The following is an 18,747-nucleotide window of genomic DNA, read 5'->3' as shown; positions in this document are numbered from 1 at the left end:
TCCATAACCAATAGTCATCAATACACACAGCAAACAAGAGGACCATGTCCAAAAGTAATAAAAGATACAAAAGACAAACATACCTGTCCACTCCTCTGGCAACATCATAGCTCTGTTCTGCGATGTCTCTCATCTCTCTTTGTTGTAGCTGCCACATCTCCATTCTCTCAGTTCACAGATCCTTTTCTTATCTTTCTATGCTGCTCTGAAGCTTTCCTTACTTACGACTGGAGTGTCCTCATCAGAGCAGAAATACAGGAGGTCTCCAGGCTCAGACTACTTTGTAAATTAAACCACTACAGCCATCCCATGACAGAAGAGGATCCGCTGCAATGTTTTATGAGGCAGATGTCTTCAATATGGTCTGGGGTCCAATGCAGGGCAGGTTCAGTACCACAGGGTGAGCAGGATGCAGCTCTAGGGCCCATTCTATTGTGCAGAACAAGTGTTTCTGGTGGCATGCAAAACATCAACTCTATAGTACTGAGTTGTCTTCTCTTAATAAGTGATTGAAAGGCAATGAAATCAATCAAGAAAATACAGTTTTCAATACATATGGAGCCAACAGTGTGATATCTACACACCTGCAAAACTATACTGATTTGTGATAGTGCAAAATAATAGATGGTTGTATGGGCTGCCTATAACCTACATTAATTGTGGTTTAGAGTAACAGCCGCAATTTTGTACTGTGCAAGGAGGAAAATATGTCTTCTAATTCTTTAAAAATAACATCCACTAAAATTTTTTTTATGTTCAAAATCACTAGAATATATTGGTCAAAAGCTGCATAAAATTAATAACTAACATGCATACTATGATGTCTAGTAAAAGAACACCTGGACTTTCAGGTGTCTGCTTTACCAATATTTTCTTTTATATACAGGGAAGCCATTTAAGCCCTGGTTCATTTCTGATGCAGCTCCAGAAGTCACAGAGGGAAGCAACTAAGCACAGTGTCTTTTGTCCTCTCTTGAAGAGAGGCTTCAGATACCCTGTGCAAATGCAAGATCCTTTATCATTGAACAAGTCAACGTGGAAGAGATGAGACAGTTTTACTCATTGGGAAACAGATTGTCTTAGAAATGAATTCAGATACATCAACAAGATATACAGCAAATGAAAATTGCTGATTAATGGTTGCCATTCTCTTACTTCTCTAAATGACAGTAATGCATTTGAGATGCCACTTACGCCCATAATTTCAGAAAGAACATATACTTTGGATGTCACAGTATGTTTCCAGGAAAGACTAATTTCAAAGATTACAGACCTCAGTTACTCGGCTTCTTTTAGAACATCCTTATCTAGGGCTAGGTTGCATAGGGAAGATGGCAGAGACAGTCTGAAGGCATTCAACCAAGCAGCTGGGCCTTTTCCAGAACTGGGCTATGATTTCATGGAAAATACACTTAGGGATAAGGATCTTTATATCTAGTACAGAACAGAGGTTTCTTTACAGCTGTTGTTTGTGGCAAAAAAATCCCCACACATTATTGGTTTCCCACATCCTGCAGATTTAGTGAACAGTTTTCAAGCAGAAACTCTCTCCCCTGTGGTATATGCTGGCACTGTTGAATTATACCAAGGAATACCAATCTTTCAAGCGGTATCTTCTGAAGACAAAGATTTATTTTTCCCCCTTTCAGGGAGATAGTGGGGGTAGTGGTCTTTGTGCAGGGTGATATTCATCTCTCATTCCAACTTAGCTGGCTAAGCAAGATGATACCTCATTGCTGTCCACAGAGACCGATGCAAGAAATAATTACATGTAGGGGTTATGCATGTTGCAGAAAGCAAAGGTGACTTCCTTTTCTGGTCTGCCAACACTCAGACGTTTCTCACTAGCTGTTTACAGATATTCATTCATCACATACAGAAATCAGCATGAGGCATTATAATAATATATCATGGCCAGTGCATGTACATCACTTGACAAAAAAAGGCAGCTGGGTCATATCAAACCAGAGATTTCCTGACATTCTTCAGGAAGGATTTTTTTTTCTCCTGAAGTTATTATCCTCGTCAGGAAGCAGATAAAACAAAGATTTGCTGTGCAGCCAGGGGCAAATCTTACAGGATTTGTGCAATGCACATAGTGTAATGACTGGGGAACATCTTGGTAACCATGCTCTGGTCCTTTCTTAAAACAAAAATTTATGGTCTTTTGAAGTGCTGAAACCCTCTTGCAGGTAGACTAGATGCTTGGGAGATCTCCACTGTTTCCAAGGATTTGTAAGAAACTCTACTTGTGAGAGAAAGCTGTAGCAGACAGTCTGACTCACAACAAGAGTGGCTGGAAGACATCCATCTTGCAACAAGCTGCCTTGCATTAAACAATTTGACATCTGCCCCCTCAAAGGACACTTGCTACGGAAATCTCTAACTATACCTTAGGATCTGAAGATCTCATTTGGATACTACAATGCTAAGTGCTCTGTTGTGCTAATCTGAAGAACTGGAAACAAACAAACAGAAAACAAAGAGAAACAAAATAAAGGAGATGGCAATAAAGTCTCAGGGAAGTACGGTGTGGCAGCAGCTACAATGTGCCAACTACACATTTTAAATTGTCATTCATTTTTATCAATTTCACCTGCTCTCAGCCAAGCCATCATTCAAAACACCGAAGAAACTTGCAGAGTGACAATTTGGCAGGAAGAGACACCAATCTTTATTCTTAGATATTTTTCATGAGAAATTTTCAGTAGACATATGGAGACATGAGTTTTGTAAGTCTGTGGATAAGAAAAAAAATTCCTAGTTGATATCATAGACAAAATGTATTCCACGTTAAATTTCTGGAATTAGAAATGGTGGAGAAAACACACTTTCAGGAGGGAAGACAACCCCAATTTGAATGGGGGAAGCATCATGCAACTGGAAGCATAAGTACTGTAACTAGCGGCACTAATGGGATGCCTACAACTTCATTTGCCCTCCCAGTAGATTCACAGCTGTCCGTCTTGAAGAATGGCACAGAAATCCTAGATGAATATACCTGACACAGTATGACCTTTTCAGAAGGTCATATAAATAAGGCAAAACCACTTGAAAAACATGAGGTCAATCCTATATAGTAATGACTGGAAAGAGTGGGGAAAAATCCCTTGTCATTTTTCTTCCCCAGTCTCAGAAAAAACAAAGTTTATAGTAGAAGGAGGGAGTGATGACAGTCAAGCATTTTGACTTGGCAGTAGATGAACTTTTCAAAGATCCCTTACTGACTTTTGACATGGTAGTACTCAAGAATAGGGATTAGATCAATTACCCTGAAACACTTTTTTTAAGAAGATTTTATTACTTTTGAACATAACTACACTGAGTATAGTAACTTGTCTCCTCTTAGTCTAGAGGAAGGAGACTACACTTTACCTTTGCTATAACTATGGTGAAATGAGATTTTCTAAAATACTCTTACAGGGACACCAAATTAAACTAGTGTTTTGGGGTTGTCTTCTGTTGCACATCCCAGAACACTGGTAGGCAAAAGGCCAAATACAATGCTGAAATTGCTTTTAGAGGTAACAGCACCTCTGCCACCTGTCCCAAACAAATGATAAAAATTCTGGTAATAAAAGATACATTTTTAACAATCCCCAAATTCTTAACAATTGCATCAAATTTGGCTTTTTAAGGCCAATTCATTTTTTTTTGTCTGATAGGTCAGATAAAGAAGCCTCTCCTTTTTAAAGAATATAAGATTTCTCAAGCTCATTGTGTGCACTGTAGGCATGGACTTGTAGAGAAGATGCCCTGTTAAGTATACTCTTTTCCCTAGGGAACCACTATGATTCACTGAATACCACTGGCAAAAGCTTCACACCAGGGTCTCCACAGTGATCAGTGATTCTTCCTTTAAATTGGAAACATCAGTGAAAACTTTTTCAATGAGGTCCAGTAAAATCCTTTTTTGGTCAGATAACAGACAAAGCAGACTTCTCAGGGAAGACCTGGTGTCTTGTTTGTCACCTTTAGTTCAATGGAATTTGTCCTCTGTGTTAAAACTGCATGGAGAGGCTGTTTCAAAAACCCAAAATCCAGCAATTTTGGAGATCAGCTTGCATTTCCTAACTACTAATTTCTAAGGCAGCAGGAAAACTTAATCTCATTCTTTGGAAAAGGACAGTAGGATTCTAAAGTGGGAAGAAAGCAGTTACCAGGTACTGTAGTTCTTTAAAATGTACTGTGGTTGTGCATATTCACCCTGAAGGTGCTCTGCACTCAAGCACTTTGGAAAACAAAGATGGCGAGAAGTGAAATGTGTATGAATAAGATAACTTAAAAGCTTCAGGTAGTGATAAGTATTTTCTTTTCCATATTTAAGCAATTAACCATTTACAAACATCATATTACGGAAGACTTCCACACAGCAACCTACTTTCCCCAAAATCACAGCTGTCTAGAGATGGATCTTGGTGCCCTTAATGCTCTTGTAAGAGCTTTTGAAAGCCTCTGCAATATATAGTGCCCACCCAGGTGAAGATGTAGACAAGCTGCATGTGACAACTTGGCAGATGTCAGCAATGGAGACTTTTCTTAGAGAACCCAACACTACAGAGTGAATTCTGGTGGAACATGCCTTGACTGTTCTAATAGGCTGTACTGCCACTGTCAAAATAAAACATGCATACAAAGTCAGACTACAAGACCATCTAGCCCACCTCTTGTCTCTGATGGTGGTCAACAGCACACGCCTGATAGACAAGCTAAAAATTGGAGAAGCCCATTGTGGTACTTCCCCAAAATAGTCACTTGAAAAGTCTTAGAAGCTTCCTGCTTGTTTTTTAGTTTTAATATTTAATATGCCCTAACAGATTACTTTTTCACGGATTTGTCTTTTCAAATCACATACACTTTTTTGTACCCACAACATCTTGTGACAAGGAGTTCTCTAGGTCAATTGCAGCTCTACAAACATGAGGTTCTAGAAAGAAGAAAAAGAGGTCAAGTCCCAAATTCAAGTAAAGCTCAGAAGCTGCTTTTGGAAGAAACTCATGACAGATCCACAGGAATAATGTGTCCAGAAAGGAAATAGTATGAAGAGAATCAATCAGTCAGTTATGTACTGCAACCAAAAAAATCCAGCTATTTAAACACCAGCAAATAACCCATCCAGATTCAAACAGTGAGCCCAGGATTATCATGAGCAGCAAATGTAGGACTGAGGAAAAAAGTCCTTGGCAGTTTGATCAAGTAAACCTTAACAAAAATAAGTCAGGAGCCAGACTACTTTTGTGTCCATCAAATAATCCAAAATGACTGGAACTGTTGTATTAGTACAAGAACGCAAGCTGCGAATCCAGTGTGTTCTGTAAACTCATCAGTAAATCAAGGATCTCCTTCACAGGTAAAGATGAGGAATGGTCTAGCACTGCCAGCCATTCAACTCTGTGCACACAGAGACTGCCCATATTCCAGTATGAGGAAGAGGCACAGCACTGATTCCTACTAGTATCAAAGGTCTTGATACCAAAATCTCCTGCCACAGTGTGGAATCAGTATCAGAGAGATATATGTCGACCTTCCTGGCACCATAATGAGGAGTATTTTCAACAAATCATGATTGTCCAAAAGCATATCTAGTCTTGAGAATGGAAATTTCAGTATGTTTCATTACCATCCAAGACTAAGTCTATCTAGTGTCACAACATGATGTCCCACTGATAGCACTCACATGGCTTGTGAGACTGTTTTAAAGGCCAAGATGAACCATGTAAAAGTGAACTTACTACTTCATGTACTGAGTACAAGTCAGCTGCTTCTGGAGAGGAGAGGATCCCTCCCTTAATTTTTATATTGTGGTATGCTCATCACCTAAACACAGGCCTAAACACTTATATGAACTTTGCATTACCTCAGCCTCCAGGACTCTGATGTGCACCTTACTCCTTTCAAGACTTACAAGCCTGATTCTCTGTCATTGGAACAGGCTCCTTAACTTAGAAGTGATGCAAACATCATGGAGCAGGAGAGCAGAAGAGGACCCCTTGGTTCCATTATCGAGTCTCACCACTGAAGTGGATGCTGAATGATTGTTGGGGCTTTCTATTGGTAATTTTACTTTCTCACAATAAACAAAGGCACTTTTGATGAAACTCATTGATGAATACAGGGAAATAAATGTCAAAAAATCGGAGACAAATTAATTCTCACTTGAGGAGCATGGATATAATTGTATTCCCCTCACATGCAACTACTATAAATCCAAAATGGTTTGCTATTCTCCTTTCCTTCCTTGTACTAGAAAACACTTCCTGTAAAATGCCCTCTCTCCATCATGTGTGGGAAACAGTTCTATGCCTTCCACTGAATCGTTTAACTGAGGCACTCTGAGAGGTTTTTGAAAAGGGACAGATATGGAGGTAATAGAGCTGCAAAGAGAGAAAATACATATGTTATCCTTCAGTACACAGTATCCACCATGCACAAAGACAGACATGGACTTCAGGCTGAGGAGTACAGGGAGACAGGAAAAAGTATGAGGCTGGAATCACAGCATTTGTTCCCAACTCTCTATTGCACATACTCCCAAGGTAACAGTATTTGTGCTCAGAGCTGGGATCAGCAGATGCCCAAGGCAAAGGAATACTGTTATTTCCTTTGATGCTCTGGCTGCCCTAACATATCCTGAGGCTGAACAGGAGTTCAAGGTCTAGGTGTTTGGCTTGAGGTAAAGGACCAGTCTTGACATCCCTGGATTTTTTTTCTTTCATTTGTTAGAAGCAGAGGAAAATTTTCCAGGAACAAAGGATGCAAGACTTCACTGCTCCTGAAGCTGACAAAATTCATCCCTTTGAAATGAGGGTCTTAGACTGCAACATGCATTTCTCTAATATTTCAAAAATTTTACAGACAAGATGTCTGATATACTGCTGCTAAATCATCACAGTTACAGCTGTGGTGTTGGCTACATCTAACATGCAATGCAAAGAAGTTCAGAAAACCTACTACTGGCTCTAACTGGGTACAAATCATTATCCCAAAATGAGTGAGTAGAAGACTGGCAAAGCTGACAAAACAATTAACCTATGCTCATAATAAGCCAGCACTAATTGGCAATTTGCCAGAGATATAATAATGCTGTTTCTGCCAATGATCCTCTGAAGACAATCACCCTTCCTGGGCTAACTGTGCATTTAAATCTCTATCCTCCAAAGTTTTCTATAGTTTTCAGTGGTGGCTGTGACAGCCTGAATGAAGAAAGTAGAGAACAAAAATGGAGATGAGAGTTCCACAAGGATACATATCTTATAGCTATTCAATCCTGCATGTGAAACCCAGTGGAATAAGGATAACTCAGATCCCCTGAGAGATGAAAGGAATGGAATCTGTTATTTACTGAAGCTAAATCCTATAGGGAAATGGCCCCTCTGACAGTTCTGAAACAGAGCTGGAGGCTATAGCCAACACCACATGTAGCAGAGTAGGCTATGAAAAGACTGACCCAAGGTCTTGAAGACCACAACTGCTGAGAACGTACAGAAGTTTGAAGTAACAAATTCTGAAACTGAATTTTCACTAATCATGAGCTGACAACTTGATGCACCAGTAGAAACATCTGTCTCGGAGATCCGTGGGTGGAATTCAATGATTACAGACAGAAGGGACATGATCTGAATGTAACTTCACAAGACTTTACAAATCTCTTGGTCACTGATGATATGTGATGGCGGCACAGGCAGCAGACAAATGCTGTGCAGATACTTGAAGAACACAGCTGAAAAACACAGAGAAAGTGAACAGGATCATGATCGTCTAGGAAATGAAAGATAAACCAAGGAAGTAAGAAAGGGAACAGCTACATCAGAGAACTGTATTTTGGACAAATAAAGTATTCAGTGTCTGTCACATGCGTGAATAGAACAGAAATAGAAAAAAGCATGTTCTGTCCTATGAATTCATGCCTGGAGCAAGCGATAGTGAAACTAATGGGGTATGAACATAATTATTTTATCTTCTCACAATTTATCTGGTCTTGAATGACAGAAAATATGCACAATCCAAGAGTGAACATGAACACAATCATTTCAAGAGAAAACACTTCCCCCTCTGATACTGTTTCTTCTGTCAGCTGTTTGAGCTGATCATTATCTACTTGCCAACACATGAGAATGATCTCTTAACACTGACTATACAGGCTAGAAATGACAGGGGAGCTGTGGAATAAGAAAAAAGATCAAACAGGCTGTTAGAATCCAATCTGTGAGGGCTCTGATACAAACAGGAGATTTTGTACTCTTTGAGAATTACAATCATACCATTTGCTGTTTGACAAAGCAGAAGTTGCAAAATACTGAGTTTTCCTTTAACCTGGCACCAACAAAGAGCCAGAGCTGAAGCTGCTTCCTGTTCATTTTAAGGATGGGTGGATCTTCTCTCCAATACATTTTCCAGCTGCTAATGTTGTTTTCTAACACAAGCAAATTAATTTTCATAGCATTAAGCAAATTTTAACTGGAGTGCTTCACCAAGCCGCTACTGCAACTGATAGGAGCCACCTGGGCCTTAGGGTTCAAGCTTGGGTCCGAAAACATCAGCCAACTTTAAAAGTTTATAAAGCCTAAACAAGCAGAAAACAAAATACAAAAATAAGCCGTACAGAACATAAGCATCCAATAGTGAAACATAAAGACAGATTTAAAATCCTGTCCAACATGACAGCAAATATTTTGGGGGTGTGAATTAAGAACTGAAATTATAACCAAAACAAACAAATGAAATTACTTTATTCAAACCAATAATTTCTATGGCTCTGTGCCAAAATTAAAGATGGCAACCAACACGGATGTCTCCAGTCGTATGTTCTATTTTTCTCTGCTGATGGTTGCCATGTGATGACGGCAGAGAATCTTGGCTGTTACCAGACCGGGACAGACTGAAATGCTGAGCAAATGAGACTTTATGTTCAAACTTGAACCTTAGAAAGAATGATACAGATGGCTGGAGGACCTCTGTCTTATAGAAAGATCTCACAGTTAGTGATCAGGAAGAGGTGGGAGGAAGGGACCCCAAGACTCATCAGCAGCAGAAAGTCTCAGAGGCAATCATTCACCTCAGCTTCCAGGTGTATGATCAGCTTCCACAGATGTTCAGGTACTCTCCTCAGTGGGTTGTCCTCTCACCAGGGCCTCCTCTTCACTCTTTCCTGGGTGTTATGGGAGGGTGGTGGTATGAAGTCACTGCTGCTTTTTCCTTTGCCCCACACTTGAAGCAACACCCTGGATTCCTCACCTGGTATTCAGCATTAGTCCTTCTCTGTGAGCAGAGGCTGGAAAAAACACAAAGCAAAGATTCTGAGTAATCACAGGGGACTGTTTTGTGGGAAAAACTGCTGCACTGCTCTGCAAATCTCAGCCATCTCCAGAAGTCTGGATCTCCCCATCACACAACCTCTCTCTACAGTAACAGATGAGATCACAGATCAGTATGACAAAACCTAACTTAATATGCTACAGTGTGAAAAAATACTCTTGGTATTCCTCTCAAGCCCCAGAATACCTTCTTCACTCTTCGCCTCCAACTCATCTCTTCACATGCTCCTCCATTAGCTCTAAATCTTTCCCATATCACTATGCTTTGTCTTTTTCTTTGTGTCTTTTACTCATTCGCTTGCATGGGAGTCTACTTCCTCACTACAAAAGATGCTGAGGTCGCTGGTGCAGGAGAGATAGGGGTGTGAAAAGGTTGATCTTTGAAAGAAACAAAATGGGGATAAGGAAAAAATTTTGTCTTCCCATTATTAGAGAGATAGATTTTAATTCTACATACTGCATTTTTCTACTTAGGCATGTTACAGATGAAAGTCAATGTCATCTTCACTTCTTTTACTTAAAAATCTTTAGACAGTCCTTTAAAAAGAAAAAATCCAAAACACTTAGAAATGTACCAAGTTTATTTTGGACAGTTTGTGTTTTACAGCTAATTTAGTAGGTAAAGCTTGCCCTGTGTATTTAGCACATCAGCTTGCTCCTAAATGTGAGTGACATTTGTTGAGAGCTGTTTATTAAAAATATTGCTATACTTAAAAAAAATATGCTCTCCTTGAAAGCCCAGCACAGAGCCAAACATCACACAGCACAGAGGATCTGGAAAGATGTTTAGAAAGCAGGATTGCCAGCTATGTCACTGCACAGAAAGTTTGGAACCTGAAGTAGGAACCAAACTGTCAACCATGTGTATTAAGATAGGATACCAGTCCAGAAACCTATTCCTTGGCAATATAAATAAATTGAAATAAAGGAAACAAAGGCACATGAGAGGCAGCCAACTTCAACCTCACCTTCCTGTTTTGAAGAGACTTTTGAGCCTTCCTTTTCCTACAGAAATGCATGGTACAGTTTGTCTTTTCTCACAAACTGAATTAAAACCAGTTTGTGTGAGTTCCTCTTGTATGGCTACCTTGAGGACTCAACACAGAGAGGGGCATTCCTATATCTACAAGTAAATATGTAGGCTCCTACCATGAGTGCAGCTCATGGCCAATTCAATAATTTCATAAATATTAATGTATATAATTCTATGAAGTTTTATCGTTTCAGAGCTACTGGTGAGCATTCCACCTCCTTCTGACTGAGTAGGCTGAGGTTCTGGTTGAGTAGAGGGGACAGAAAAAAACCTCATTCTTGACAGCAGCCAACATTAAGGGTTGATTCTCCCTAGTGATAAGAGTCATTGCAGTGAATCACCACATACAACAGAACGAATCTCCTTTATTCTCTGCCTGACAGGAGGTGTTAAAGTTTCTGCCTGTATGTCTGTCCACATATTTACATACTATTATGTCATCCATGACTGCACCTCAAAAACTTCAAGACTTTTGTACTTAGAACAGTCACGTAGGGGGAAGAAAAGGATTACCTCCATTTTATGGATATGATTCTGAGTCACAAGGAAATCACAGGAGTTGTGTAAAGTCATTTACGGGATACCTGCACACTAAAATGCAGTGCCATATAGACTTTCCCCAGCACAGAAGTACACAGCCTTGGTCAGACACCAGTACCTAATCTACAGCTGCAGGAATAAGACAGAGCAGAGCATCAGGCTAGATGACAGTACTGGGTCAGGGACCCATGCTAACATTTTTTATTTGTTTCATCATACCCACAGAAAGTCTATGGCAGAACTGAGAAGTGTGTCAAAGCCTCCTGAATCTAGTGTTGAAAACAGGAACTTCCTTTCTCCCTGAAAAGCTCTGAAAAACCTAGAAATTCAGATTTTTTTATCCCAAAGCAGAGGGAATTTCTAATTCTAGAGCGATGCCCAGCATTCTCTTGATAATATATACTGCAACTAAGAAAGGCAATAAATAGATGGGGTTTATTTATATCCATGGATGACTGACACTAGCAACCCAGGACAGCTGACAACGGAAGGCCAGCCTTCCCTCCCCCATCCTTTGGACACAATTTCAAGTTGGCTTGCTGGACTGGGCAGGCAAGGAAAAGCAGCAGTTCCAAGTCATGAAAATTTATTTGGGGTGAAGGGGGTGTGACACAAACAGTACACACAACTGTATTCAAGTGAAGTCTCCTTGCATGAAAAGAGCAGTGAGCAGCCTCATTAGAGAAATAGCAGTGGAAGCCAGCATGAGCCTTCCTGCTCACCATGTTACAGAGAAGGCACTGGGTGGGCTCCTCACCCTGACTGCTAATGTCCTTCTGTACTTCACAGCCTTCATCCTGATTTCTCTTATTCAGCTCCCTACTCCCTGGTTTTGTTGTGGCTCTTTCTTCTCTGGCTCTTCCTCACATTTCATTTCATAACTTCAGACACTCCTTTTACCCTATTCACAACACATTTTGGCTTCTATTTTTAGTCTCAATAAAATAATGCCAGATTAAAACAAAATCCAATTTGGATGGGCAAAGTCATCCTCTCTATAGGTAGCTTAATGCCAGAGGGCCAGATGTGAGACACAAGTAGCCAACATATTATATAACCTCTCCCCAGTCTTTGCACACCTGATCTTGAACGACATTTCCAACACAGCAAGGAAATACAGGCAGTTTGCCATCACCTAACTACTGCGAACAAGCAATGCTCAGCCTCCAGCCAGGCAAAAATGCCAACTGCCTGAAGTCATTACTTATCCTGCTTCAGAGTTTTCTTTGAGTCTGTCAGAAGCGAAGGCTCCTAAAATTCAAGCTGCGTTCTAGTTCTCAAACAGGAAAGCCAATTTCTAGAGACTGTCCTTTCCTTTTCCTCCTGCTTTCCAGTGGTCCTGAGACTTGGAACGTCCTTTCAGTGGCATGAGACCAGTAGCAACAGGAAAAAGCTCCTTCCTTTCATAAAAAGAAAGGGAAAAGGTTGACTAAAGGTGTGAGAGGCAGGCTGCTCTCACAAGTTAAGGAATAAATGTAGTTTCTGATCATTAGAAGTGAACACTGACCCTCACCTCTAGCTAAGAGGCAATGGCTGAGTTGGACACTATCTTAACATCATTTGAGAAGGGCCTGGAATGCTGCTTTTGGCAGAGCCTTACACTCTGCTAGGATTTAATGAAATTTACACACAGTTCTGGTAACTGGATGAACTCGAACACAGTCATGTTGATACTTTGTATCTATTTTAAAGGTATTGGTTAGACACATCAATTTTTGCTCATTGCTAGTCATAAGGTGATGATGGTTCCCTGCTCCTTCAAAGAGTACCAAGAAATGGTGTAAGGAGAAGGTCTTTCTTTACCCTTTTCCTTTCCCTTCTGGTCCAGCTGGTACTACAGGCTTGTCTGTCATTATCTGACCTGGGACAGATGCAACAACTATAGCAGGGAGAGAAATTATCTTTTCCCCTTCCTGTTTGCCCTCTATGAAACTGTGGAAGTCAGCAAGGGAGAGAAGATCCAGAATGTTTTTGTGATGTGTGAAAGAACAATGGCTTTAGGAAAATAATTCTAAGAACAAAAGTGAAACCAAATATCCTCCATTGTAACTGATTCTTTGCCCTCCCAAAAAGGGAGGGACAATAGTAGGATTCACCTCAAGCTCCACTGCTTTCCAAAATATGAAAAAACAGACTGATTCCATTTCTAACTAACCCTTTCTCCACATGGAGATGGCACTAGAGAGAGATGCTGACAGAAGGTTATTACTGCTGTGACAAAGGCTATATGCAGGGTAGGAGGCTGCACTGGAGAAGTTTGATTCAAGGTGCTGGATATCACACTGCTGTGGCTGTCACAGCCAGACAGGTGGTTCTGGGAGGATTTATGTGGAAGAGCTTATCATTACTCCATTCCTGGACTAGGGTAAGTAATGAGGTAACATCAAAGGTTGCTCTTTTGTGTCATAAGGTATCTGAGGTGCCTGAGTAGCCAAAGTAGTCTGAGGTAGAGGTTACTCGAGGTGCCCATTTGAAGGTCACCTTTCAAAGTCAAGACCACTTGTGCAGTCAGTCACAGCAATAAGAGAGAAACAGGAGGGTGGCAAATGAAGACTGGAATTAACAGGATTAGTGGGAGGGAGGAGGCGTACCAGCAATGTGCTGCACAGAAACCTGAGTGATTTCTTTTCCCAGCTGCTCCTGATGAAGGATTTGGACAGTGTGGTGAGACCAGCTGAAATCATAGCCAACGTTCCTCTTGGGAATGTGGTAACAACTTAAATATAAATACATTGGTGTTCAACAATCTACTGCCTTCGGAGGCTGCAGGGGAGCCTGGCAGAAGCTGAGGAAGCTTGGATAAGGCTGGGCAGCTGGGAATTCCACCCTACTGTAGCTAAATGGCTGGGAGTCTGACACAGGCCAGGCACAGTGGCAACAGTACATATCCCATCCCATCCCCACCCTTTACACTCCAAGAGAGTTGAGAGTCACTGGCTGATGAAGGAATCTCCAAATCCCAGGCATTTTCTTTGTTTAGATCTGGCAAACAATACAAAATGATTGTGTGCATCTTGTTTACACGCCTGTTGTGTTTACTTGTTTTTTTCTTTTGCTGATGCAGGACAATTTTGAAGCTTGTTCTTTTGGATGTATGCTAAAAGAATCTCTTCCTTCCTTAAGCTTATACAAAAGAGGCTGCATTTCAGGAATAATGTTAGTGCAAGCAGCGGGTAGACAACAGCCTGTCACAGCTTAGCACCTCCAACGTTAACTCCAATGGTAAGAACGTTAATTTCAGGTCTCCAATACCAAGACATACATAACCTTCTTATGAAGGACCACACAATAATCTTGGATATAAAAAACTTTAGAAATACACAGTCTACTTGTAGATTTCCTGTAAAATGAAAAAAATCTGGGGCATCCTAGATGCAGAGAAGAGTAAGTGCAAAAGTGCTCCTTACTATCATTAGGTTTGCAAGCAAGCTTCATTCATTGCTCTATATCGGACCACACTGCTTGCACATTCATCTTATTTGGATGGCGTTCACACACTGCCCTCCACCTTAACCTAAAGAAGGAAATCACTAGAAAACTGAGAACAGAAGCCTGCCTTCTACATGGATTAGATCCAAACCAGTTTATTAATCCCCATATTCTTCAACTAGTCTCTTGGCAGTTCAGGATCCAGTTTTAAGCCCTTACAGGTGATACTACACTTTATTTCAAAGAGTTGCATACCTTCAGGACTTGGCATTCATGCAGATATGAGGGGCAGGTAAATGTCCAAAGTAAACAGACAACTGTGCATCATCCTGCAACTAAGCTCAGATACAGAACTGAGAATCACAGGGAATTAAATCAAATGTATACCACCTAGCTCAAGAAGTTTCCTTCCTAGTTTCAGATTGAGTTTTGACATTCACCTTCTGTATGAAGTATTCTCAAGAGAACTAGAATACAAACAAATTAGTTTTGGACTCATGCTTTAAACCAGGCTAGATAGAGATCTGAGACTTTGCATGAATTAGCAGTTTTCACTGCTGTTAAACTCACATAGCACACTACTAACTTTTGTCTCCTCTAATCAGTAACACTAAAGCTTTTTTCTTCTCCCAGCACATGTAGTGGAAAAGCCACGTGGACACTAGTAATATAAACATTAGCACAATAAATCTGCATCACTGTAAATCAGTCTGAGTATGAAAAGGTGAAAGTCCTGTCAAGTCTGGAGCCAGGCATCAATCTTGCCCAGTTTTAATCATGATTCATATTTGTTTGCAATTATATAGGTTATTAGCACATTATATTTTTGGCATAGCAAAACAGAACCCCAGAGGCATTCTGTCTTCTGAAGCTTTTGAAATAAAAATTTCACAAACTCTCAAGAAGTTGGCAGCGAACAAAAGAAAGAAGCACAAAGACAGAAAACAGATTTCACTCATAGTTGCTGTTACCTTTACAAATCAAACCAAACCAAATAAAATCAGCTGGGGTCATCACCTTGTGTATCCACTCCACAACTGCACTGAGGAGTTAACTATACTTTCAGATTGCTCCTGTCTCCAGGCTCTTGCAGACAAGAGTCCAGCTCAGGAACAGAGAAGCTGCTTGGGACTATGCTGTTATATTTTCATAAAGTGCCCTTCATCCTCTATCGTCCCTAAAACCTGTTTTGTGTTAGTGTTTTCAAAAAGGAAGAATAATAAATGTAATAAATTTCTAATTCCTTGATGTTTCTTGCCAGTTGTTCAAAAGCTAAATAACACCTTTTTTACCTAGAACTTCACTTTACTGAGAAAAAGAATTCATACACTATTCACCTAATGCCACTAGAGAGGAACAGAAGATAAAACAGCAAAATATTGCAAAATGTCTCCATATACCTTACATTGTTAATATATACAGTAAAAAAATGACCAGCCAGTAGGTTCCTTCCTTCATCATCTGAACTTGCCGTATCAAACAGTCTCATAAAGACAACCTGGAACTGAACAACCCACCATACTACTTAGCCTAGTGGTTACTCAGCAAGCTATATTCTGAAGAAGACTTGGAAAAGAGAATTGATTTCTTAGTTCACAATCGCCCTATTTCACTAATACTAATTGCATTGCTAAATTCCATGAAGTGGGAAACAGTGTAATACTGAGGACATTCAAGGTGAGACAGAATAAAAAAAGCAATGTGACAATAGCTGTATTTTCAGAATGACTGACAACCCACTAGTGGCTGGGTGTTCAATTTCAGTGAAAAATCAGGTCAGAAGTATTTTGAATGTTCCCTAGAGGTAGTAATTCTTAGTATTTCTTTAATAGAATAAATCCTGTTAAACTTTCAGGAACTTTGATAGGAAACTGTCTGTTCAGATACGACAAGTAACCTCCAAATGATAGCTTGCAGATTTAGCCTCTTGTCTGTAGATACTTGTGAGACTCTCTGCCTTCTCTCTCATTACGCCAGTGGCACACAGCTCGCTCACAACTTCTGCCTCTCCATGAAAAGAGGATGAGGCCACAGGGATGAGAGGCTGCTGTATTTTCATTGCAGTGGTTGCTTGTTCAGAATCCTGAACTGCTTTGCAGAAATGCTGACTTTTATTCTCCCTGTTATTTCATCTCAAGGGATCTGTCCTCAAGAGCTTGAGCCCACTGCACAACAGTTATCCACAACTGCTACTCTCCTACAGTTGCAGTACTAATCACCAGTGAACTGTTTTCTGGACAATCTGGTTAAAAGCTTCCATACTGCCTGACTCTCCTCCTTTGAGCATCATCCTTACTTTTGGTTAGATCATCTGTGACACCTTTGTGCTTCCTCTCTGCAGAGCCCCATAGCTACCCTCAGATAGGCTGTTAGAGGAGAAGACCTATTCAAGCTTCTCAGACATTTTTTAACATTTTTGTGTGTGTTTATACAGAGGTTCTGCCTGGTTCCTCTTTTATTTCTGTAACTTTTCACAGCCTTCTATTTTTAAATGCTTGCAGTTTATTCTGTAATCTGCTTTATGACTTGTGTCTCGAACCCCTCTAGTTGGTATCTAGGATACTAAATACATGTGAAACAGTAACCCCAAATAAGCTGCTGATGAAGGAAATCAGGGCCCTAGTGTAAGCAATCAATGGAGAGTGAAGAAGAAAAACAGCTGTTCCTGCAGGAAGGACCAGAGTAGTTTCTGAGACACACAGACTGGGCACAGAAGCCTCTGACGCATACCAGTGGCTTGGTGCAAAGCTGAAGAAAATATCATTCCCCAGTTTCCAAGAACAAATATTTTGCTCTAGTTAGTTCAGTCACGCCAATATTTAGTGCTGTCCTTGGAGCTATATACCTCTTCTAGTGACAAGGAAGGTTTAAGTGACCCACCACCATGGTTCTGCTAGCCTACCCCTAGCCAAACTAGGGTTCTACCTAAGCCCTCACACTCTTAGCTAAATAGCAGGCTAAACCCTTTGTTTCAGCTTCAGAGAGGATAAGTTTAGTACAGTGCAGCTAACAGAGAGGATGACTACCCTGACCTTTGTAGTTGTTATCTAGCCGATATTCTTCCTGCAGCTCTGGCTCTTGCCTTCCATCATTAATATTAAGCAATCCTCATGCATGTTCTGCATAAATATTCACAGAAACAGGGAAGGATAGAAAAATGATACCTACAGTTATCACAGACACACGGAACAACAACAACAATATGCAGATGAGATGGAGAGAATCTCTTGCAGAGGTTAAAATTACAGGGTGGCAACTGTGAGTGTGCTCTTAAAACTGTGAAAAAGAAGGCAGAATTCAGCACACAAATACCTTCATGTAAGTCCACTCAGCAAACCAGTTTGGTCAATATATTGAGAACTCTGTTTTTACATTTACTTGTAAATTTATGTGTAAACTTGCTTTATAGACTGTACTAAAAACTCAACTTGAACTATACAGTAGACCAGAACTTTTGCCTCAACTATACAGATACTGCACTGTTCACATAATTTTATTTATTTTGATAATCCTGTTATATTCTATTCCTACACTGCCACGTTCCAATATGCTGTAGGGTCTTTTTTATTGACTATGGCTATTCACCTTATAAAATTTCTGGTAGGATAATTGGAGTTTTTGGCAGGTGGTAAAGCGTGGGAGGCAGTTTGGAACTGTACAATAAGTGCATTAGCCGAATGTTTGTGCTAGAAGATCAGCAATGAAACCACTGACGTTAATATTGGAAATGCCATCTTTAAGTTTCAGAGCTAAATATCCAAGAGATGAATTGGGTAGTTCACTCCTACGCAAACTTTTCTTTCAGCCTGTGAAAACACAGCGATCACTGCATTACTGATTCTCAAGTCATGTTTTCAGGGTTTTCACAGCAAAGCAAAAGGTCAGAAACATATTTTTTTAAGCATTCTAGACCATAATTTGTCCACATATTCCATTTCAGCATCATCACAAATTACTGTGGGCTACAGGTAATATGGGTTCATCAAGCCTACACTCTACCTGCTAATAGGTCTGCATCAATGAAAAATGGTTTGAGTCCTCGTTTACTAAGACCTTAAGAGCAGATAAACCCGTTTGAATTAATTAGCCATTCTATAAGTCTCTGATTTTCCTTTGGGAACTTTCACCTCTACTGACTGACTTCAGTATGCAGCTGATTCACAAGTCTCAGCTATGTCTTTCTGAACTAAGGGGCTTTTCTGCAAGACCGAAGAAAAATGTAGAGAATGTCCTGGCCCTTTATTACAGGCCAAGCTTAAACAACAGAGCATCTTTGAGCCAAAGCCTAAAGCAAAGAGGAGCCATTTTAGCCAAGTTTTTTTTCCCAGCCACATTTTTAGGGATCTTCCTCTTCCAACTCTATGAAACTCAGCCTTTGCTCCCTTCTGTTTAGTCTTTTTAATCCCAGGAGGAATAAATTCCTTGCACCCA

The 18,747-nt window shown here is 40.3% G+C and overlaps 1 protein-coding gene across 4 annotated transcripts in view; it reads right to left on the bottom strand.

The window, feature by feature from the left end:
• Positions 1-4,777: 4,777 nt before the first annotated feature.
• The window catches only part of TTLL5 (tubulin tyrosine ligase like 5), a 143,154-nt gene continuing 129,184 nt past the window's right edge, over positions 4,778-18,747 (bottom strand). For all 4 annotated transcript variants that reach the window (XM_074868436.1, XM_074868440.1, XM_074868437.1 and 1 more), the window contains one exon: positions 4,778-9,271. In XM_074868436.1, the coding sequence (XP_074724537.1) occupies positions 9,231-9,271 (41 nt within the window). In that variant the 3' untranslated portion in view covers positions 4,778-9,230. The remainder of the gene's footprint in view (positions 9,272-18,747) is intronic.

Source organism: Strix uralensis, chromosome 4, assembly GCF_047716275.1.
Source record: "Strix uralensis isolate ZFMK-TIS-50842 chromosome 4, bStrUra1, whole genome shotgun sequence".
In the NCBI taxonomy this organism is placed as follows: domain Eukaryota; kingdom Metazoa; phylum Chordata; class Aves; order Strigiformes; family Strigidae; genus Strix; species Strix uralensis.
The sequence above is the reverse complement of the archived record's forward strand: the minus strand, read 5'-3'. Positions and strand labels throughout refer to the sequence as shown.